Raw genomic sequence first — 24028 nt, forward strand, 5'->3', positions numbered from 1 at the left:
ACATGTCAGAATAGACATAGAAACTCCAAGTGGGTCCTGCAACATAATTCACTAGTTTCTCCTTCTTTAATATTTTTCAGTACAGTATTTCCATGTCACGTTGCCTTTTCATATTTCCAGTGCTCTGCCAGAGGTAGAATATCAAGAGATATTTAAGAACATTGCAGACAATTGGTTAGCTTAGGTTTTACAGCTCTCAACTCTGCCAGTTAGAAATATCTGAGATGTTATGAATGGACTTCAATAAGACTGCCCTTGCTTGTCCATTTAGCACTTTTCACTGTGGGACCAGGCCAGAGTGACCCCAGACATTTGTCCTTAAAGAGAGAACATTGCTGTTAAGACTAATGGCAGACATTGAACCTCTCCTGCAAGATACTCTACAATATCACTTCTTTTTGGAGCCCAGTTAACTCTAGGTAGATCTGTATTCTGTTGCTTATCCACGGACACAATCTACACTTTACTGCACCATGTTGTAAGTTAAATGTTGTGCTCTTCAGCACAAAGCTGAGGTGAAAATGTCTAATTAGGTTCTTAACTGTTTCACTTTGCACCACTTCCTCTCAGACATGAAAGTCTCAGTAGGTGTAAAGTGTGTCAGATTAGGATCCAGACCCCTCCAGCTCATGACCACTGTGTGAAAGTGTATGCAAAAGATCAGTATATGATCTCTGTTTCTATGTGTGTATACTGTCAGCACTCTCATATACTACCAGGCCGTGCTCAATAGCTTCATTTAGAATATTTGCTTTTACCATCCAGTACTTTACTTTTATTGTCACTGAATGGAAAATGTGAATGGATGGATTCCAATACTTGGTATAATAGTGGTATTTTTTTAATATACAGCACAAGTCTATTGTGGTTCAATAGATAATGTGACATTCTGTTTTGGAAATACCCTTCTGTGTCCTCATTTTGATCAGGTCGGATGATCCGCCTTTTAGAGAAAACATCTGCTGTTGAAAAGGTACAACTCGTGCTGTTGAACTGCTCCAATCTCAACAGGTAAACGAACACTTACAGTAATCATATAGATGCATCTACAGTGAACACTCTGGTATCGTTATTGCTAAACAGAACACGACTTTGTGCATTTATGTGCCCTGGAAAACAGTCTTGTGGCGTTTTGATTGACAGAAGATGTTGAAATCAAAGTAACTTTGCTGTGTGAAATGCATGGCAGACATGGTGTCTGGCCTTGCAGCTGCTGCAGTATAAAAGGATGGAGAGAGAATGAAAGAAAGTGGAGGATAAAAAGCCTTTCCATCCCTGGAAGGTCAAGTAGACAGGCAATTTTACTATATCTCCTATCTCTGTGACAATGGCTCTAGCAGAAATTCACTGAACAGCAGTGTGAAAGAAATCACAGAGAGGTAATGGTGGAGGTAGAGGGGGAGTGGGGTCTTGTGGGAGTCGTTTTCCTACAGTACTGCTGGCCTATAGATTTATGTGATTTGGCCCCACTGTCTTCCTCCCTTTGATGAAATTCAATAGGTAGACGTATGGTAAAGTGCTTCTAGCTTTAAGATGATTGCTGGGTGTCTCCAAAAGTGGATGAGTGTCTGGAAACAACTACATGGTCAGAGAGCGCATTCATCTGTGTCATATCTGGGGTGAAGTGTCAATACTGTTGTAGTGTTTTTGAAAAGTATTAAAATTTCTGGAGGCTGTCCTGATACGTTTTCAATAAATAAACCATTGGTACTGGACTTCAAAAACCCATATTCACAGTCATCAAATAGGCGTGACTAGTACCAGTATTTGGCCGTTGCAGCAGAGTGTTAAGCAACAATCCAGGGTTGGGGGTGTCTGACTCAGGCTTTGCTTCATTGTTGACAGAGCGCAGCTCAGGTAAATGTCAAGCAGAATCAGACTTCCTCATCTGTTGCTTCCTCCCTTGCTCCTTCCATTCCTTTCACCACTGCTTTGGTATTGATTTAAGGCCAGATGTGGTCTCTGTAGATAGAGGCCTGGCTGGCTTGCAGGTGAGGTAAGCTGTGATTTGAATAAAAGACAATCCTAGTTCAAACAGTAACAGAAAAGCCCTGGGGCAGATTAATCATACTCCTGCATCTGAGACACAAATGTCCCAACATATTGCAGTAGCCAAACCTACATGCCTGCTGATATATTATAATGCCTACATAATAGACTGTGATTCTAGAGGCATTTGTTGTGGTCCAAAAACATTCCCATTTAGCGCAAAGAATTTGGAATATTCATTCAATTTAACAGGTATGTATCAGTGTATCATCAGCATAGCAGTGAAAATGCAAAGCAGCATAGGCTGTGCCCCAAAACATAACAAACCACGTTCCAGCCAATCACCGACAAGCTGGTGGGGGGCGGGGGTGGGGGTTAGTGCGCGTGCAAAGGAAAGATGTTCGGATGAATATATGGCGAGGAGAGAAATGGAGAAGGAACGAACGAAGACCTGCATTTATATTGGGGAATCGATTCAAAGGTGGCGAGAACTCCGCCGGCAGAAGGGCTTCCAGTCCGATGCAAACATGGGGGGGAGGGGCGAGCTTGCTCTGTTTTGTTTGGTATTTACTTCGAACGTCAACAGAAGTGACGTCATGCAGGAATGCATAGTGCACCTTTAATTAGTAGCTTAGTTTCTGTTTAATGCGCCAAGTTGCTAAATTAGTTTGCTGATCTTTACAGTCCCTTCTTTGATTTGCATGGTGAATCTGCCTCCTGCTACCTCCCAGTGTTTGCATTTTGACTGTTTGAGAGCTCCATTAACAGTAGGAGTGTGAGAGAATCATGACCTCTGTGACCCCCCTTCAGGAGTGCTGGTCATGCTGGTTGTTTAGGCTGTGGTTGTACCATACTGGACAGATCCTCCTCCACCGTCCTTCAGGCCTCCCTCCAGCTCCTGGGTCAGGCTGAGACTTTGAAGGCTAGCTGTTGAGATTCAGCAGACAGACGCCTCCTCTGGGGACCTGACATCATTAGAGTGGAGAGCAGGTCCCTGCTCCTCTCCAGCTTCAGCAAGGGAAAGAGAGAGATAAAGAAAAAGAGAGGGATAGAGAGAGGAAGAGGGGAGGGCGGGTTTAAGCAATGCAAGGTCAAGATCGTGGCACAATTACCCTGGCAGCGTCATGCCCTGGGAGGCCAAAGCCCCTGACTTCTCACCCTGCCAAGGTCGCCCGGGCCGCTCCTCAAGACAATTAGCCTCCCAATATCCTCCTGTCATTTCCACATTCACTGCTCACCTCCCTCTTCCTTCCCCTACTCCTCATGCTTTGCCAGCTATTTCATATGCTGTCAGCCTTTCGCAGTTATTCCCAAGCTATAGACATTGTATTTTCTACAAATCTACATGTGTGTTTTTGTGTATATCCTTTACTGTTACAATGTGTTACTGCCATCAAGTGGTGCTGTGAAAGTGCCTCATGTGTGTGTACGTACTCTCGCCAATGCACCCACACAAGCCCAAACAAAGCCCTTGTACATGAAGGCGACAGAAGTGACACATTGAGGTTTTTTTGGGAGCTGGAAGTGGCAGAGTGTCAGTCTGGATACTGTAATGTATGAGTTTTTGCTGCTGGAAGGAGGAGGGTGGGGGGCACAAAGAGAGAAAAACACAACAGTGAGACAGCTAGTTGTGAATATGGGTCATCTTTGGTTTTCTTCATAATGTAAGACGTGATGTTCACTGCAACATTTTAAGGTAGCCTGTGTCATGTTGAAGAAAAAGTGGAAGGCAGTTTGTGTAAATGGTTGCCTCTGACTTTAGTATCTAAAATGAAAATGAACATCAAACTATTTTAAAATATCTTTTCATGTCAAGGTTGTTGTCAACTGAGGTCTTAAGAATAAAGGACAAGGCCATCCAAGTCAGTCTGCTAGACACAGGACAGATGTACCGTATTACATTAAAACAGACCGAATACCTTAAATTTTTCCACTCAAGTCATTACCACATACTCTTTCTCTTTATGTTCGGAGATGACAAAACCCAAATAAATTATTACATTTTAGACAATCTATGCAGTAATAACATCAATTGTTATTGTTAACACATAATTTAATTCTAATTGCACAATATCATACAGGCATGACAGCACATTGTTTGATTTAAGCAAAACAGCTGGTGGCATCTCTCAATCCCACATCAAGAATCTTCCTTTTCATCTTAGATTAAGTCATGTTAACTTCCTACATTTTTAAGTGGCACAGATTTACACTTTGTTTATCCCGTGACGGGGAACACATGGAACAGTCCAGGGGACAGCGTCATCAGGGAGATGGCTTCATCCGAGGGGCCTTGCCAATCAGAATGCACAGCGAATCCCCCTGTAAGCTTATTAAATCACTATTATCCCTATTAGCACAATGGACATGATCCTCTTCTACCAACTGCATCCTCATTTTATGTAGTGTACATTGTGACAAGCGGGGCCTGTCAGATCATCTAATGTTGTGAATATGCTCACATGCACACACAATTGTGCACAGGCACTCGCAGATAGCGAAGCTCAAATCCCAGCGCATGTCAGCGTTTTGAGGGATCATATAGATGCAAATGCAGCCATGTAATTGCACAAGCAGTAGATCTGCGCTCTCTAGGCTGGATGCTGTCATGTCAACGGCTGATTCCATCTGCTTTTCATCGTTTCGTTTTTTTTTTTTTTCCTTTCCAAGACCTGATTTCCATACCAAGCCAAAGCTTTAGAATCCTCTCATCTTATCTGCTCTGCTCCTTCCTCCTCCACCTCCTCCTACTCTTCCTCCTGCTCGATCTCCTCCACCAGCCTATCTCTTCTGGTCCAAGCAGGAGTGATGGAACTGACAACAAAGAGACAGATGTCACAGCCAAACAACTAAATGACAGGGAGGAGGCCTCCTGTGTTGTTCTTCCTCTCCTCTTCTGACGTTTTCGTCTATCCTTGCCTACCTTCTTCCAAATCTGGCATGCACAAACTCCTTTAAGTGTGCCATTGCAGTTTTGAGAGGAAGAATGCATCGATCCTTCCATCTTCTCCCTCTACCTTTAGTCTCTTCCACTGGTCTCTCCTTTCCCTCTCCTGCATTTACCCTCTCTGTCTTCTCTCTGCCTCTCCTGACCTCCCATTATTCTCAGCAGCCTTCATATTTTTGCATGTCAGGTGCTCGAGCTGCACGCTTTCTGCATCTGGGCTTATAGGGACTTAAAACATTCCTTATGCAGGCCTGCATATGGAGATAGATGAAAGCCAGTGTGACGGCAGTGTGATGTGCTACCAGTATACCAATTTGCTGCAAGTCAAAAGAGCAATGATTCTTTGCTTGGAAAGAGAAGGACTTGGCTAGAAGGGATTGTGAGGAGTGTGCCAAGATTTTTTTTTTCTTTTTTTTTTTTCCAGTGCTCATTAGTATGATTGGGGATTGTTACATTGCACTTACATATGTAAATCTCCAGACTTTGATTGTTTGTCACATCCACTTTTTTACATTAGATTCCAATTGAGGAATGTATCTGAAATCTTTTGCAGGGACTTTAATTTGCAATTTCACCTCATAATATGATGCTTCAGTGCTTACTATGGCTAAAACATAAAGTTGGACATTATGGATGGATTGTCTTTTAGGCAATATATATTATAAATATTTTCAAATGATTATTTGCTCCCTTGTATTTTCATTAACCCGATATTCTAAATATAAATTAAATATGTTAAAAACAAAATAAATCATAAAGTGCTACAAAATTGTGAAACTGAAAGTGACTAAAGTTTAAAAACCTGCAGGCAGCACAAATGTGTGAATATAGCATTTGAAAATACAATGGCTGGTTGTAGTAAGCATTAGCTGGTATGCAGTGAGGACACCCACTGCTATTTAGTACCAGGTGGAATCATTATACTGCAAAATTATGTTGTTTACAAAAAGTTTAACAACAACACCAATTTCAATAGACGTTTTTCACAGCAGATATTTTGACTTTTCATAGCAGGTGGAACAAATAACTTTAATGATGGCTTTGCTTCATTAAGTGTCCCAGTAAGCCATTCTGGTAAATAAACCAGCACGCTCAATACCAAGGCCTGAAATACCTAAATGGAATGCAGTCATTGTTGTAAATTACACCTGTGCTTTTTCTGCTACAGCATGTCAAAATTACAGATGTGAAAAAAGTGCATTGTCTGAAATGGGAAAGACAGGATGGCCTCGCTGTATGTTGGGTGGCTGAACAAACATCAAACCACACAGGATGGAGGAGATAATGGCGTCATTCATTTATTGCATTCACATGCCACCATCAGTGCTAGTTACCATGCTAACACCTGCATGTTAATATCTGGTAGCTATAGCTAGCTATGTTAACATGCTAGTACAAGCTTAGAAAATACAACATAGCCTAATGAGATTTGAGACAATATGCTTTTGTTACTCAGGATACATTTACTTTCCAAACACAGGTGTAAGTAATAACATTAGCTATTATTAATTTTATTAGTTACACTCGGGCTTCTCCTGAAGTGAGGAGACAAAGCACTATGAAAAAGGCCAAAATTTGCCAGTTTTGCTTTCTGCTCTGCAATAAGCATGTCGTACTCACAGAGCCGGTCATGTGGCTGTAGGCTGTCGTGTTGACATGGGCCAAGGCATCAAGGTGCTTTGTGGGTGAGCAGCAGCAGTCTGTATTTTGATATTACATTGATTCATTAACATTCCTGCAGAAACACGTTGCAGGTGTAAGAATATAGAGATATACAGAATAATATGGGAAATAGAAAATGTTAATTTACATATAGATACACACATACAAGCACATACACAGATACTGTATATGTAAGTGTTTGAGCATATACAAAGGCACAAAGAGATACAGTATACATTTAAGTAATTTAGCATATACAGCATGCACATACGTTGTTACATTCCAGCTTCAGTTTGCTAGTACACATACACACACTTCAGCTCCCCTACCTCTCCCCTCCCCTCCTCCATCCAACACATAACACTTCCTCCAAAATTCACTGGCACTGTGTGCTGTGCAGGCATGAGATAACGTCCCAGAAGTTTTCCAAGGGCAGGACGAGTGCTCAGACATCAGAGGGAAGCCGCATCGAGCCGAAGCTGATTCATTACATGTGTTGCATCTGCCTCCTATTAAAAAGCCCAGAGCACTCTGGCTGTCTCTCCCGGTCTCTCTCTCTCTCGCTCTCTGACTGCAGACTACCTCCTGACTCCTCGCCTAGACTTCATCTCTCTCTCTCTCAAAAACTCCCTCTTTCTGTCTCTTTCCTCTAAGCTCTCCCTCTGCTCGGATGACATGCCTCAGCTCCCCACTCTTACGTATTAGCTCTAGCTTACAGTGCAACAGTATATAAGTTAATTTAGGTAAATCAGGTAGCTTTAGTTGGTAGTTTTCTTATGGGCTGTCCTGACTGATGTTGCTCATGCTAACTACAGTGTGATGGATATATTGGCATGACTAGTGTTATTGTTTATCTTATCACGGATATATTGATGTTGACATATATGTTGGCTGCCAAGTGAAAGGGATTACACTAAAGACATGTCAACGATATGTCTGAGATCATCTAGAAACTGTATTTCCATTACATAGTTTGTCCGCCAGAGAGCACTGACATGTTTATCTTTCCAAGTGTTAAATGTCCTACACAGTCCATATCTTGGTTGTAATTATTTAATAACCTAATTAAAGGGAACTTTAAAGCAAAAAAAAAATATGTATATGTAATATGTAAATATATGTATATTATAATTTTCTGGCATTTATATCCAACAGGCACTGCTTCTGTGGGTAAAGGTGTAAAATGCATAATTTCATGTCTTTGTCAATGATTTAAAAGCCTTCAGGGTTTTGTCATTTATTGGCCATACTGACCCCACAGAAGAGTAGCTGTTGCCAACATAACAACTCATGGATATCGAAATATAACATTAACAATAACAACAAGACATTAACAAGAAACTGGCAACAGGTTGGATCTCCATGTAATGTTACTTCCAGCTGTTACCACCTCTGTGATAATTAAAACCTTAGGGGGGATCAGATTTAAATGCAGTCTTTATTAGTATCCGTGCATTGTAAACAAAAGTTGCCATTCACGAAGCAGGTGTTTCTGAGAATCTCTGATCATCACTGACTGACAATGACATCCAAAAAATTCAACACACCTCAGATTGATCAAGGAAATCAAACCAATTTGAAAGGCTTCTTTTTCCATTTTTGTTATTGATCTCCGAACAGAGGCAACAGCAACAAACTACATCTACCTAGGGAGAAATTACCTTACACACTTTCTCATCAAATCTTCTTGTTGCTGTTGGTCATTGCTCAGTCGCACATTGGTCAGCACCAAAGCAACAGCATTTTGATTAAGAAACATGGCACGATTTTACTCAGACATTCCATTAAAGAGCCATTTCCTTACCTGATTGAAGAACACAGTCTAAAGTTAGACTGATTGGAAGTTTCAGACTGTTCTTCATCTAGCTTTTTTTAATCGCTTGCTCATTTCCTTTACCCCACAATCTCATCTTCAGTGTTTTAATTATGTCCTGGTGAATGATAGCTAGTTTTAAGGTGTGTGTTTTGTGGACTTGTTAAAAGGGGCCTTTTTGCAGTGCCTACGTCTGCTCCAGCTGATAATTATTTCAGATTACATTAGAGGAAATTAAACATTTCTTAAAGTACGTGTGAGGGTGACAAAGTTATCAAGTGTAGTCACAGGAGAGAGTGTGAATGTTGCACTTCCAAAAATGTAATTTTTTCGACTGCTAATAAGATCATTTTCAAGTGTTAAAAAATAATTAATGGTGTTACAGCATTTGAGCAGAGCTGCAGTCTTCTCGGTACATGAATCAATGGTACGCAGCGGTCAATGATGAAAGTAATTGGTGATGAAAAGTATGTATTATCAAAGCCAAAGTGATATGTAAGAAAGACATTCCTTTTCATTTATACAAACATCATGCTCATGATTGCTCATATTTGTGTTTTGAATTGAGGTTTGGCTGATCCCAGTGGCTGGAATCCAGTGGTACAGTGGTACAGCTCTATGATGAAAAAGTAGTCACAATTATTTTGTAATGATCTTAATACCTGTTGTCAGTATCTTTGTATTACATGACCTACATCTGGATTTGCATAGTATTTACGGAGAGCAGTATTTTCTGTGATATCTAACCAACTTGTGAGTTCAAGTTGTGGAAATCTGTGTGTGTGTGTGTGTGTGTGTGTGTGTGTGTGTGTGTGTGTGTGTGTGTGTGTGTGTGTGTGTGTGTGTATGTGAATATAGTCAGACATTCTGTCATTTCGAAATCTGTCTGGACCACTGATCTGTCCGGCCAACAGACTCTTATCAGCTGATAAAAGTGTTTACGCTAGCCTTATCTCTGTCCATTTAAAGGTTAAGGAGTTGAGAGTCATGACTGATAAATCCTTTCCACATGAAACTGTTGCAGAATCTGTGATTGATGTAGCATACCTACAGTTATTATGGTCACACTGGTGAGCAGTGCAAAACACTTTGACCTGAGAGTAGGAGGCAAATTTTATCTCACATTTTCAGACATCTGAAAGATACAATCAATAATTTGGTTGAAATATTGCAACAAAAAAAAAGAAGAAGTAGGAAAGAAAAAGAAAAAAGTAAAATTTAATGCTTTTAAATCTATCTTGAAATACCCCATGGTCATATGTTTGAAAGTATTTTTCAGTGATCACTGTAATTACTTCTAACCTGATAAAATGTAAACATCATCACTATTAGAAAAGCCAAGATGAGGGAGCACCATACAGCAGTGGGTCACTTGGACCTTAACTGGTAACCTGATTAATTAATTTTCTTTTTCAATCTTTTATTTTTCTATGTTTATTATCCTTTATTCTGCTGATTTATCATTAGTGTTATACTGTAGGTAAAATCAGTGGCACTTCCTTGTTTGAGAGACATGGATATGGAAATGTCAGTCATGTCATGAAGTTGTGATTAAAGAACATTAATTATGAAAGAACATGGCTTTTGGTCTATGAAAAAAGCTTTGTGCGTAAGTAAATTAAAATTAACATGTGTTCAATACATTCAAATTATTAAATTGCTTTTTTTTCAAGGTTAATGCTCGTTTTCTGCAGCAGCTATTCACGGGTTGAGGATATACATATATATATATATATATTGTATGAGCCTTTTTTTCTATGCCTTCCCATTACCTTGAAAATACTCTTGGTGATTGAAAGGTCTACTGAGATAATTACAGCACTGAGAGGTACAGCAGCACACACTTGAAAATGAATGAATAAATCATTCTGTCTCTTACTCTCCAAAAAGGTTTTACTAAGTGCAAATGTGGCATTTCCAGTTGCATGTACCGCAACCTGAAGTTGTTTCACTACAACTTTGAATGTGCCTCCGTTTTTGAAAGCCAAAGTGAACTTTGACTTGCAAATAATCATGTCAAGTTAAAAAAAATTATAGTACAACCTCCAAAGTGAACACCATTTGAATTTTTCTTGTTAGCATGCATAAATCTTTTGCAAAATGCACTCACTGCTTTCAACGCTAATAGTGTACACAGAAATCAAAGCTGTGCGTTTCTTACAGAGCAACAAGAGAGGAGGGAGATCTGCATAATGTTGGCTCCAGCAATGAAGAGCAAAACGCAGATCCACAGCATTGCTCTCTTGCTTTCCTTCCAATAACATCATTAGCATTTTGACATCATCGGCCTAATTGTTGTTAGGAGCTCTGAGAAATGCTTGCCTTGGAGTGGGAGTCGGGAGACGGAGGAGGGGGGCTGGGGTGTTTCAGCTGTAAGGCCTTGTGCTTATCAGTGCAGGGCAGATACTGTTCCTACGGTCCTGGCTGACAGGTGAGGTCTGTGTGTGTGTGTGTGTGTGTGTGTGTGTGTGTGTGTGTGTGTGTGCGTGTGCGTGTGCGTGTGTGTGTGTGAGAGAGTGTCGGTTGCGGTTGTCAGTGAACCCCCGGGACAGGTGCTGAGGGATGGTTTCGTATTTGGGAGCAGGTGCACCCCAACCCCCCCTCCTCTTCTCTTGCCTTGTTCCCTCACTCCCCCAGGAGGCATATGGTGAGAGTGATTGGAGAGACCTGGGGCCCACAGGGAGTGCTCCTCTCCCCAGTTCATCTGTTCCAGACAGGGCCCTGCGGGACACTCAGGCGCTCCTGAGGTCCCTGTTGGCTGGGAATCAGGCCGAGGAGGCAGTTTTGCTTTCACGTTGACTGCTTTGTTACAGTGTTGGGCGGTCGCGGTGGCCACCCCAGTTAGCTTTACACTGTGCAGCATTGTACACTGCAATTTTTGTGCACAGGACACATGCTGCACAGCTAATAGGTCACACCCTCTAATTTGTTTGCTCCTTTCCCTTAATTTACACGCAAGTGTTGCTTTTAATCTGCCAACTCTTGTCGTGTCCTTGTGTCATTGCTCGGAATAGAAACGCCATCTTGCTGCGATTTCACAGGCTGATATTTGTGAACCAGCGCACAAATGTGATGTACCTCTTAGTGCACTAGGAGAGAGAGTTATGGGGGCATTTTAGGCCTTGAATAATATGTGTACCCCTTTTTATGTGGTCATTTATTATAACACGAACTCTATGAATAATGTATGATTAAAAGGCGTAATGGATACACTGGGACTCGTCAAAATAAAAGCAAAAATCCATTTGCTCTCCCTGTAGTAAATCCACTAGCTTGTCCTTGGGCTAATTTCCAACTTGGGACTTGGTGGGGGAGTGAGTGCATGTCTTGATAGCAATTTCAAGGGAGGGAGGTGTTGGTTGTTCTGTAAGGTGAGAGAGCGAGAGAGAGATAGAGAGAGAAGAGAGAGGAGGAGGAAAAGTAAAATGAGACATGGATAGGGAACAAAGCCAGGAACACCTCTTTCTCTCGATGCCTCCCTACTACATCTCACTCTATCCCACACTCTCTCTCTCCCGTCTCTGTCTCTCACCATCTTATAGCTCCTTCCCCCTGCCTCTGAGCAGCTGCCACTTCTGAGCCTGAAGAAAATGAAGGCAGATGAATCAATTTGGCCTGTGGCCCTAAAGTGCACTTGTCTGCACCCTAGCCTGGGCGGGGGGGATAATGAGCCGATAGATTGAGCCGGTGCCGGAGCCCGGCACTGAGCGCCGAGGTGCCTCTGCCCGCCGCACCATCGGGCCCCCTCACATACACACACATACACACACACGTTGCTGAGGCCTCCCTGAGCAGCAGTAGCAGCCTGTCGCTGGGTTAATGGGGGTGAGGGTCCTTTGCACAGGACACTTTTCAGAACAAATTAGAGGAAGGATCTGTATCCGTCCTCTTCAGCCCTCCCTTTCCAGTATCGCCCCTTGTCTCCCCTCCATGCCCTGTGCATGGGAAGCCCAGAGAGGAGATTTGAGCGTGGTAGTGTGGAGCAGAAAAGCACCACGACAGCGAGAAAGGAAGGTGCAGGCGGGGGACAAGGTCCAAGATCCTAGAGTAATGAGGATTGACACTGGGACAAGGGTGAGGCACAGCCTCCCTGAGTGCTGTTGACAGGTGACGGCAGGCTAGGGAGAGGCGAGGCAGAGTGAGAGGAGCTGGAGCAAGGAGAGGAAAAGCGAGGTCAGGACTAACAGCTTCTCTTATTCAAGGAGGAAAAAGGTGGGAGACCGCACAGCCATCCGATGCCCCCCTAAACCCTCCTGCAAGGTGAAGGAGGAGGCAGGATCAAAGGAGCAAGACAACAAAGCATCACCCGCCAGCCTCCAGCCAGCTCCCTGCTGACAGGCTGCAGATTGATCGACACTGCAAGGAGAGTGCGGAGGAGTGAAAGGAAGAGGAAAGTTAGCCGAGCCTAGCATGAACTGATGTGAACCACTACTGTCTCCGTCAATGCCTTGACTAGTCCTTTCTTAACAGGGGGCTCTGTGACTTCACCCAGGGTTAGAGTAGTATAAATGAGCAAACCTAAGTCGGCACAACTCAACTTGGGGGGAAATTAAGATGCTGGAGGGCCCTTTGAAGATAATTAAAGAGCACAGAGCGGCAGCCTCCAGAGAGGGACTGCAGACATGTTCAATACCGAGACTAATGGAGCTAATTTCCAGTACATTATTCATGTAAAACACAGGCCCTGACTTAGCTATGTTTTTTCTATGTCTCTTCTATCTGTCATCTCAAGTCAAACTGCACACACACACACAGATTAATCACATTTACTTGCTATTTCAGCCTGATTAACCTTGCCCCAGTTCTGTATGGGTTAAACCTCCAATGTAAACAAATTGAGTCCGCACAAAAAAAAAAAATCTCCTTAAAATAGCCAGGTGGCCAAGACCTGCTCCCTCTTGGCTTCCCAGAGTGCATTTCAAAGGCATTACCTCAAGCGTAGTGAAAAGGCATTATGACCTTAAACAGTGTCACCACTCGTAACCAATCACATCTCAGTGCAGACCATTAGCCCCTCCCTCAAGCACACTAACTTGTCCTTTAACATTAATGAGTAGACAAAAAAGAAAAAACAACACATGAAAGCTGTACAGTTGGGAGCTTAGGGCCAATTAAACACCTCCCCAGACAGGAAATTAGTCCCTGCCTTAATCACAGGCAGTCAGAGTTGTCAATCTTTTGTCAGAGTTGGTGTATTCCAGCCTAGATCAATTGCTCTCCTGTCCCGTCCAACAGCGGCTCGGGGAACGGTCCTTGCAAGCTGCATCATTAACCTAGGTGCCTAATTAGACGCTGTGGTCTGATCAATAGCCAAGTTGATTGCTGACTGGGTAATGTAGCTGCAGGCCCCAGAGGAGACGGAAACACTTTGAGCGCCTTCAGGAATTTGTCAGCAACACTGATGCTGGGTAAACAAAGTAATCAACGGCTGCACTTGACGGCGATGTGTCACAGACTGTACCTCAACGTTCTGCCTCTGCCTCCACGCCTGCCTGCCTGCCTGCCTGCCTGCCTGCCTGCCAGCCTAGGAGGAATTTTCTCTTTGTGCTCTCCTTGAGAAAAGGAAATCAAAAAGGCCACCATCTATTTTGAGATTCAAGGAGTGATTAGGCTGACAGCTAGTCGAGAGAGAGCGAGGCAGAGGGAGAGGCGGGTAGAGGTGGAAGTCAAACCTGATTAGGCCCACCTGCCAGGTTTCTCTTCCTTCCATCTCTACACCCTGATTGCTTGGCGGCAACTCCCTCCTCTTCTCCACCACACTCACCCCATCTCACCCTCATTCTGTCACTGTTGACCTCAGCGCACTGCTAATGCCCCTTGGCCAATCAGCATGCTTGCCCTGGCGGCGGCAGGGTAATTAAAAGGGAATTGCGTCTACTTGGCATGTGAGCTGGTGGGCACAAGGGTAGACAAACACTCTCTCTCTGCCGCCTGGGCTCCCTCCCTCTCTCCCAGCCAGGTGGTAGCGTACAGGACCTGTCAGATTAGCTGATGACCCTTTTAATTCTAGCCCAGCCGGGGGCCATAATTGATATTTACCGGGAAAGGTTAATTGTAGCAGTGATCTGCTTAAATTACAGTGGAGATCAGGAGACCGGGGCCAGCCACCGGGGGAGCTGCTACATGCAAACTGCTAGTCAAATGGATTACACCCCGCGGCCATCGCCACTGTACTCCAAGGTGGGGAAGCAGCACGGGACATTGTGATTGGCCAGTGCTGCACCAGCACAGAGTCTTCCTTGCTGAGCTCGCCAACCTCCCATCTGGCTGGGAATTTGGATGCATGCCAACTGTGGGTCTTGATGGCCTGCAATAAAACAAGCCATCCATGTTGGCATCAGGGTTGAACACACAAACTGGTATTTGTACATAAAAGCTGTTAAAAGCTGATAGTTTGTTCCATTGTTTGGTCTCTTTATTAATTTGACCGTTGTCATGACCAGAAAACAGCAAAAATAAAATCAGATCAAATCTCTAAAACATTGTGTTGGCAAAGGTGCAAGCATGTATATTGTTTAGCATTGTCTCCTCTCTGGTGATGCTGCATATTATTGTTTGTATTTTGTACTGACCTCAAGGAGCTGTTGTTGGCCTTGTGTCAAGTTGTGAAGGAGTGGAGTGGATGGCAGTTTTAGATAGCATTAAGCAGTTGATCCAAACTTCTACCTGTTCAGCAACATTTTTTTCTATTGTACTGAATGTAGGCCAAAGATAATACAAGCACATTACACAAACTTCTTACTATTGTTGTGTGTTTGTGTCATATGTGTGCACTAACATTCACTTATGTTCAAAATGTGGTCAGGAAGGAACTTCCATCTTACCTGAGTTAAACAATATAGATTGGTACAGTTATAGCTGAATAATAAAACTGATGAAAAACTGAAACTGAAAAACAAAATCTGTCATTTAAATCTGTCAAACTCAAGACAGTCCACAAAATATACAACTGAATTTGCAATGATGACCTGGATCCACATGGCTACTGTAGCACAACGTAGCCTGATCCACATTTGTCAGGTGAGCAGATCAGGTGCACACACGTTTAACAATCTGTAAATAAATGCAAAATAACTCCACAGTACTTTATGTGCACAGGAAGCTTTTCCTAGGCAAATTTTATGAGATGTATGAACTTTGTATAAATTAGATTTAAATTTGAATATATGTAGACATTTAAAATACTGGTATACATTCAAGTTGTGATGTATTTTTTAATATTTGTTCAAATTGTTTTGTTATTTGTTTGTGAATTGGAGAATGCATTTGTAAACGATATAAATTACCCACAAATCGTCATACGCATTTGCAAATCATGTTTTTACTTGTAGATCATGTGGCATGCACTTGTCACCATTCAGACTAATTTCTCTCTATACAGTCCACAGTCACAGCTGATTTTACTGAATTGTTGCTGCTGCATTCCTGTTGCTGGCTGGTATGACTTGCAGCAGTGGGTGGACGTTTGGGGTTGCAGGTGTTTTTCCTACAGCCACTTCTGCTTTGCATTTACTCAAAGCACAAACTGACACTGAGCTGTGAGACACAATGTAAGAATATAAGGACAATGGCCCATTGAAAGTCAGTTGAAGCCATTGTAGTTATGCTGTATTGTTATGCATAGTTGCTTAACTTGTGGAGTAGGTTATAGATCCCAATGAGTGACACGAATTAAGATGGAACTTTAATTTGTGCCCCCTGGTTGAATCATTGCTGTCCAACTGATGGTTTTGTTTTGCAGTGTGATTTATTGCTGTGTCTGAACTTTTGATATAAAATGGATAGCTCGGGTCCTCAGTGGCTGCGTCGGGTTTCAAGCTCTTGTAATTTCCCTAATCAACAAAAGCTTCATAATGTTAATGTTTCAGAGGTCAATGCACAGTCCAAGTAGCACCACCCAAATGCTGCTCTTGTTTTAACAAGAAATCAAGTAAATTATCTAGATTTAAAGCTTGCTATGTTGGTGGGTGGAATAACGTTTCATTATTCAATTATTATAATAACATACAATTATTCAATTAAATATAATTAATACTTTCTTTTTATATCAGTAGAACAACAATTCTACTGGTGTTTTTGTATTTGTATGTTCATAAGCCACCTAACTAATGTATCATAGAAATGTGTTTGGGCCACCATAAGCTGCCAGAACAGCTTCAATGCTCCTTGCCATTGACAAGTCAAGAGGAATAGACATCATTCTTCCAAGAGATATTCCCTCATTTGGTGTTTTGATGATGGTGGTGGAGAGCGCTGTCAAACACGTCACTCCAAAATCTCCCATAGGTGTTCAACTGTGTTGAGATCTGGTGGCTGTGAAGGCCTCAGCATTGAAATCCTCATCAAACCATTCAGTGACTCATCGTGCCCTGTGGATGGAAGCATTGTCATCCTGTCTCAACACTCATTTTTTTCCTTTATCGCCCGTCTGTATTTGGTAACTTCTGTGTAGATTTAGCACCTGAATGCATCATGTGAGGAGTTTTTTTTAATCATTTGCTTCTTTCATCTACATTTCCAAGCAATGATATTGTCATGTGATGATGTTTGTTGCTACTGTTCCTGAAGCACATATAACCTTTAGCCCTCCTCTTTACTTGTGTCCCCTGTAGATCAAACCTTTGGCACTACGTCCGGTCAAAGTCAGTGAGGACGAGGCGGTGCAGGAGCTCAGCCGACCGCACAGGAGCAACTCCAAGGAGCAGCTCAGCGAGGTGAGACCTTGGACGAGACCTTTCCCCTTTTCACAGACCTCCTACAGAGATCCAGGCTCTCCACTTTCACAGGCCAAGGCAGAGGACCACTGAAATGTGATACAGAAAGCGGGTGGACGACAGCAACATTGAGGCTGAGATCAGAGGGCAGCTGGTGCAGTAGCTCCTGCTGTGTGCAGCTCTCACCTCATAAATGCCCAGTGCATTGGGGAAAAGACTGTTTGGCTGGCAGCACATAGACAGGAAATGAGCATCACCTTGTTGGCCTTGCATTATTTAAAGCATGGCGCGGTTAAATGTAGACATGACCTAACGTGGTTCAGCCAGGTGTGGGCTGACCTCAACGACCCCAGAGTGGAACGAGTTAAAGAAACTGTTCCAATTATTGCTGCGCCGACATCCATATGCTAGCCCATTTAGAGGATGAGTAGATGGCAAAGGAAAATGGAGGCAAGGCACTGGTTCAGCATAGGGGATGAAATAATGCAATTTAGATACAGAGGAAGTAATGAGAATTTATGCAAAATCCCAAGCGGCTCATTTTAAATGAATGTAGAAATATGCTTCCTAACTAATGCTTGTCAAGCAGGCCTCCCAAACCTAACCAAATTCAATCAGACTGTTCATTTAGCTGACGAAAACAAGAGGAGAGAAGGAGAGAGAGAAAAAAAGTGGAGGAAGGAAAATATGCAGCTTCCTTTTCCAGCAGGCGTAAAATGATGGAAAGAAAAACGATTTTAATGAACTTATTAAATACATTGTTTTAAGCTATTCAGCATTCCAATTGAAAAGCCTGATGAAAAAAAAAAAAGAAAAATCACCCGGCCTAATTTTTTTCTATCTTCATCCTCTTTTTTTTCTGAGCCTCACTGCTCTGTTTCTCTCGCGCACTGTCCCCCCTCTTCCCCTCGCACCATTTCTCTTGAATTTGTGTAAAAGGCTGTCTTTTAATGAAAAAGTCAGGAGGAAGAGGCGGGCTTGTCAGATAAAAGACCGACGCCGGTTGACAGCTCTGACAGGGATATACGACAAGCACAGAGAAGGAGGGGGGTACGGATGAGGGGGGTGGTAGAGTGAGGGTGGAAGTGGTGGAGGTGGTGGTTCTGGCAGGGATGGTTGTGGAGGGAGGGGGGTGGGGTGGGGTGGGGGGGGCACTGATGAAAATTGCACGCTGTAATCGGCGACAGTGTTAGATGTGGCATGTCTCTCTAATCTGCTGCCAAATAAATGGTGCACAGACGCTGATCGCTGTAGCCACACGATCCATATCTATCCATCTCTCTCCCTCTGTCTCTCTTTACCTTTCCCCGTCTGTCTGTGTATCTGTCCTTCTCTCTGCTGGCTGCTGTATTTCACCCAGCCAAGGCCTGGACATGACACGCACACACAGCGAGATTCCTCACCAACACCGTGTCATTGTCTCCCCTATATTTCTTATTTTTTTCAGCTCCATGAAATCTCCGCCACCGCACTGAGAGCACTGCTAATTTTCGTAAAATACGCTCCACCACATCAAAGTGGCTTCCGAGCTTTAAGAGCTCTTAACTAATGATGCCGCGTCGGCAACGAGTAAAATGGATTTCTCTTGTCTTACCGCCAAAGGAAATAGAGACAAATGCGACATGCGGACGCGCCCGCCTGCCCGCCTGTAAAAACAGTCATGCATCAATTTGGAAGCAGGGGGTAAAAAAAATTGCAGGGGATGCTGTTTGTTCATTGCCATGGTTGGGTCTTTATCTGTTTATTTTGACTAGGTAATTGTGCCTGCGGTGCAGCGGGGCCCCGGCACTAAGCCACACAGGGATTAGGGAAATGTGAGGTGGTGGAGGGGGTGGGTTCCAATGCATTTGTGTCCTGCAGAGGAGAGGGCGGCAGTTCTGGTGCTGTCATGGTCTCTAACACCCTCCTGTATCCACCCACACCCACCCACATGCACCGAAACCCACCCACCTACCTGCTCTTCCTGCCACAGAGGGCATAGACATTCACGTCCTTTCCTCATCATGCTCCAATGAGCTCTGATTGGCCTGCCTCTTGGCCTCCGTGCAATGACAAAAACCAATAGTCTGGGTTGAGAGAAGATGGACTGGACCCTCCCCTCTTGTCGCCATGTTTTTCTTTTTTCTTTCTTTTTTTTTTTTTTTTTTTTTTTTATGGGTGGAGGAGGGAGCATGGAAATGGGGAGAGGATTAGGGGGTGGATTTAGCAACATTTCTCTTCTCTGGGGCTGTTTAGTTAACCCTTAAATGCCGCCAGCATCCGCACCCTCCTCTCACCACCAACCACCAGAACCACCACCATACACACACACACACACACACACACACACACACACACACACACACGCATTCGTCCTCCCTCCCCCACACTCCCTCTCTGGGGCGGGTTCTTAAATCCTTTTGAAGTCCTAAGCGCTGCAGAAATCCATTGAGAGCCATGTATAATGGCTTTTAAGAGAGAGTGTTTAGCTGTATGCCGACCCTATGGCTTATGAACCGCTGGCGTTTTAATGGATCCCCCCTTTCCCTCCCCTCTTTTCCTCCCTTCACCGGCACTAAATCCAATGGATTGTCCCTCATTATCATTTAAATAAGCCTCTCTTTCTACTCACAATGCTGCAAGTTGAATGAACTCTACATAGTAAGGCTAATTCCAAATGGCCTTGGCCTCCCACCACCTATGCGAAAATGCACTCACACACACAAACACATGTATATACACACATATTTAAGTGCACTCACAACATGCACACACAGACAACAGACCACATTCTCACTGGAACACACTTTTGGCCCTTTTGTAACCACAGATTTTGCCTTCTGTGCAGTTCTTCCTCCCCATTCCTCTGGCCTCCTCTCTGGTTGTGGTAGTGAGTGGAGCGGAGGGGTTGGGCAGAGTGGGAATAGCCTTTTGATTCCCGCAGAGCCTGCTTTCCGGTTCGCGGCAGGGCTCCTCCCTAATCGTCACCACAGGAGCCGTCCTGCAAATCAGAGGGGCACACAGGCGTTGATGAGGGCTGAGGCCTAGAGCAGGTGTGGGAGAATGGATGAGGGGCATTGGGAGGGTGCAAAACAAGGGAGGCAGTGGTGGTGAAGGTGTGGGGGAGGTCGTTTGGATTGAAGGTGGACCTATGGATGAAATTGGTCTAGCAGAAAAGTCCCCTCCAGAGACCAGGGGGGGAGAGATTGCCAATCTAGACAGAGGAATAAAAGCAGTGAAAAGTGGAAGTGGAGGGAGGGATTTGGAGATTGGTATTCGTGCTGGGCGCTGACAGACAGAGACAGAGCCAGAGAACAGAACAAAACCCAGCCTTTTCTGTCTCCATCCTGCTCTTGTTCAGCATTTAGAGGAGTGCATTAGAAAACACAGGAGGAGTTTGATGGGCCAAAACACCTCCCGCATGAAGAGATACTTATCCCGAGTACAAACAGGGCTGATATAACAGGACGAAAAATGTTTGGATTGTTTCAGAAATGTGACGGACACCATTTTTAAAAAAAAAAATAAAATAATTACAAACAGCATTTAATGAAGGACAGTGGTAAGTATGGATAGACAAAATTACATTTTTAGAGTTTGGATTGAATTATGTCTTTTCATATGCACTATATTTGCAGATTATATATACTGAAATATCTGCCCAGTTATCCTAAAATGCTTGTTGATGCTACTTTTATTCAATACTGTTTGATTTGAGTGCAACGCAAACACTTGGAAAATTATAAGATTAAATATTTTCATCTTCATTTAGCAGAGGACCTGAGCTCTTACTAACTCTCAACACAACAATCTCTTTGTTTATTTTATCATTTTATCTTCTTATGCAAGTGACGGATTCACCCCCATGTGCCTAGCAATATCAGATGGTGCTATTTAAGACACAGAAGGAAGTGAAGTAAAACAAATAGATCGTGACACATAGCCTTGACCTGCACTGCAACACATCATCTATATTGTAAAACCAGTAGAAGCAATTATCTAAAAAAAGTCAGCAGGCAAAGATTAAAACATTTCTTTAAAGGAGCTATTTGTAAGTTTTGCTATTGTTACATAGCCAACGTTAGCTAGTTAACAGCTGTTTACTTACAAGTCTAGAAGAAATGTTGCGAATTCTTCTATTGAAGTTAGCACGCTAACCATCTAGCCCCGGCCAGTGTCGTAACTTTCTGATAGGAACTCACTGTAGCATCTGCCCTGAAGACGTAGCACTGCTCAGAGGGCGTATCATAACCTCTTGTATTATATTATAAGACAACAGTGGCTGAAGCTCTTGTCAAGCGACAATCACCATCAGCCGCTCCCAGGCAGAGAAAACAAATAGCTGCTTTAACTAAAACATGTACAGTTCTGTGTTACTGTGCTTCAAATTAATTTACCTCAGAGTGACTATTGTGCACTATTTTCCATTAAAAACTTACCAAATAATTAAGGTTTTCCACAGTGTATTTTCATGACAGCTCAAATTAAGTCTGTCAGCAGGACGTGAGTGATTGTTTTTAGAGCGGGTGTGGCTCAGCTACCCCCGGAGGTGTAAGCCAGAATGTATGGGAGTGATGTGTGGTGGGCGGGAGTTACATGGCAGGGCGGGTAAAAGGTTAACGTGAATATTGATATTAAAGCGGCACTGCTTCATCATGTCTGTGTCAGCGAGTGAAACGCTCCTTAAAGGTCATCCCTGTTCTCCTCTCTCTCCCTACAGAGTTCCACTCACTCGCTGTCAGGCCGCGGCTACTCGGTAAGTGACATTTTCATGCTTCATAGCTTTACGGCAGAATTACAATCTCCAACGACCCGCTTTATGGCCCTGGCGCTCGACATTTTAATTATGTTAAATAGAGTAATGGAGAAATCATGATATTAGGAACATTAATTCTGGCTGACTGACTGATTAAATTGCGGGAAGGTGTCCTGCGCTACCTTGGCGAAAGGAGCCTCGTTTTATTGGCATCGATCAGCGCCTTTCGACGGTGCTGCAATTTGCCTGTCAGAGTTTTATGTCTTCCTCCAGTGACTGTCAGTGGAGGATCCTTTTGCTCACATATCAGATGATATGCCTAAAAGCTTTTTAAAGGCCTCCGCATTTATGCAATAAATACAATTTCTCACCACCAGAGAAATGCATGAACATTTACACCTTCAGGAAGATCCATAGCAGTTAAACATATCTTACGATTTTCTGGAACTGACTGTGCCTTAATATGAGTCAGTGAGATGGTCTTTATCATAGAACATGAAGAGTGTTGTTCAAGGTAAATGTGCCCGAGAGGAACATTTAGTGACGCCTTAGAAAACATCAGCCCAATCCTTTCAAACATACACAAGCTCACAAATTGTCAGTGCAGGACTATTTTTATCCCGTGAAAGCATCTGTTGCCGTGGCCCAGTGCGTTTTCGAACCGTAAATTTGTGCCCCCCCCCTCATTGTTTCAATGATGTGTCTAGTCTCTGGGTAATAGAGACAGCGGTCGTCCTTTATGTCCTTTGCTTAAAGGGGAACTCATAAGAGGAACATTCTTTAAAGTGTGCTACTTTTAGCTGATGAGTGGCATATGGCAGTTCTTATTGCAGCTTGGAAGCAATCATCCCGACAAACAAAACAACTATAAATGGTTTGTCATCGTTAATCTCCCTCAAAGGACTGCAGTTAAAGCGCTGAATAAAGCTTAACTTCAAAAGGCATTGATCTGTGTGCGATCTTTTTTTTTTATTATTATTTTGTTTTAATAGAACATGTCACATTCCTATTCCCCAGCGGCCGCATACTCACAGATGGATGAAAACAAACAAGACCTTCCAAAAAAGCTTGTGGAGCCCTTTGGCTCGAGCTGTCAGTTTGAGTCGGCGGGGAACAAGGCCTTCTCTTTATCTGAAAAGAGGAAGGAGGGAGTCAAAGAGAGAGAGGGCAGAAATGGAGATGGAGGGGGGGCTTGGTGACGGTGATGGTGTGGGGGCAGGGGCATTGTGTAAGCAAAGGAAAGTCCTGTAACGAGGGCAGGAAGTTTCACGTTGTCTGGCTCCCTCTCTGGCTATCCGATGGTGCTATCTGCAGCGTTTATAGCCTCTGGGCACCTCCTGGGTGCTGAGCTCTGACTCTCAATCTGCTCTGCTGCCAGGCCTGCTTGATTTCTGGGGTCTCCTTATCTGTAAGTGCTTCAGGCTTTACAGTATGATGGTTTCGAAGGGGGGTATGGGGTGCAGGGTCGGGGGGCTCCAGGGAACTGCCAGGCAGAAGCTGAGTGGGTATGGGAGGAGGAACAGGACAAGGAAAAGGCCAGGGGCTGGACAGAGTGTTATGGCTAGAGGAAGAGAGAGGCTATGTATGTGGGTGGTTGTAAGGTGGGGAGGGGATGTGGGAGGGTCAACAAGGCAGGCACAGAGGCGCAGTCAGCGCCACTGGCCACCAGTAGCACAGACAGGGCTATCTGTTGGTTGGCCCCCGGTGCTGATCTCCTCTCCACAAACAATCAGAAAATCACGCTGGTGAATAGGGGCTGGTTATCTGTCACAAGGCGCTGAGAGGTAGAAAAGGCAATCTCTACTGACAGTTTGTTTTCTACTTCCATGGGACATAAAGCCTCTTCTTGTTTATGCTTCCATATGTCTCCCTTCTTATGCTGCCTGCCAGGCTTGAATGGCCTCATTTGAATGGTTTACACAACAATGTAGAGAAGTTTCTGGGCTTTAGTGCCAGACTCATGAAAAAGGGAAATTGGAGCCCCCAGAGTGTTTTGGACACAGCAAATACCTTCATACTGTGTTAAAATGCTTGGCTGTTGCATACAGAACACATTGTCTGCCGGTTTAATTCATCAAAGAGTGGATTTGGACTTGAAAAATCCTGCACATACTATAAATATAAGTCAGATATTTAAAAAAAAAAAGGAAAAACTAAATAATATTTCA

The 24028-nt window shown here is 43.5% G+C and overlaps 1 protein-coding gene across 1 annotated transcript in view; it reads left to right on the plus strand.

The window, feature by feature from the left end:
- LOC111227408 (fibrosin-1-like protein) overlaps positions 1–24028 on the plus strand; it is a 280643-nt gene that overhangs the window by 119929 nt on the left and 136686 nt on the right. Inside the window, exons 3-4 of the mRNA XM_022752861.1 lie at positions 17024–17125; positions 21825–21860. Of these exons, the coding sequence (XP_022608582.1) occupies positions 17024–17125; positions 21825–21860 (138 nt within the window). The remainder of the gene's footprint in view (positions 1–17023; positions 17126–21824; positions 21861–24028) is intronic.

This window comes from Seriola dumerili, unplaced genomic scaffold, assembly GCF_002260705.1.
Source record: "Seriola dumerili isolate Sdu_G_001 unplaced genomic scaffold, Sdu_1.0 BDQW01000017.1, whole genome shotgun sequence".
Lineage (NCBI taxonomy): Eukaryota > Metazoa > Chordata > Actinopteri > Carangiformes > Carangidae > Seriola > Seriola dumerili.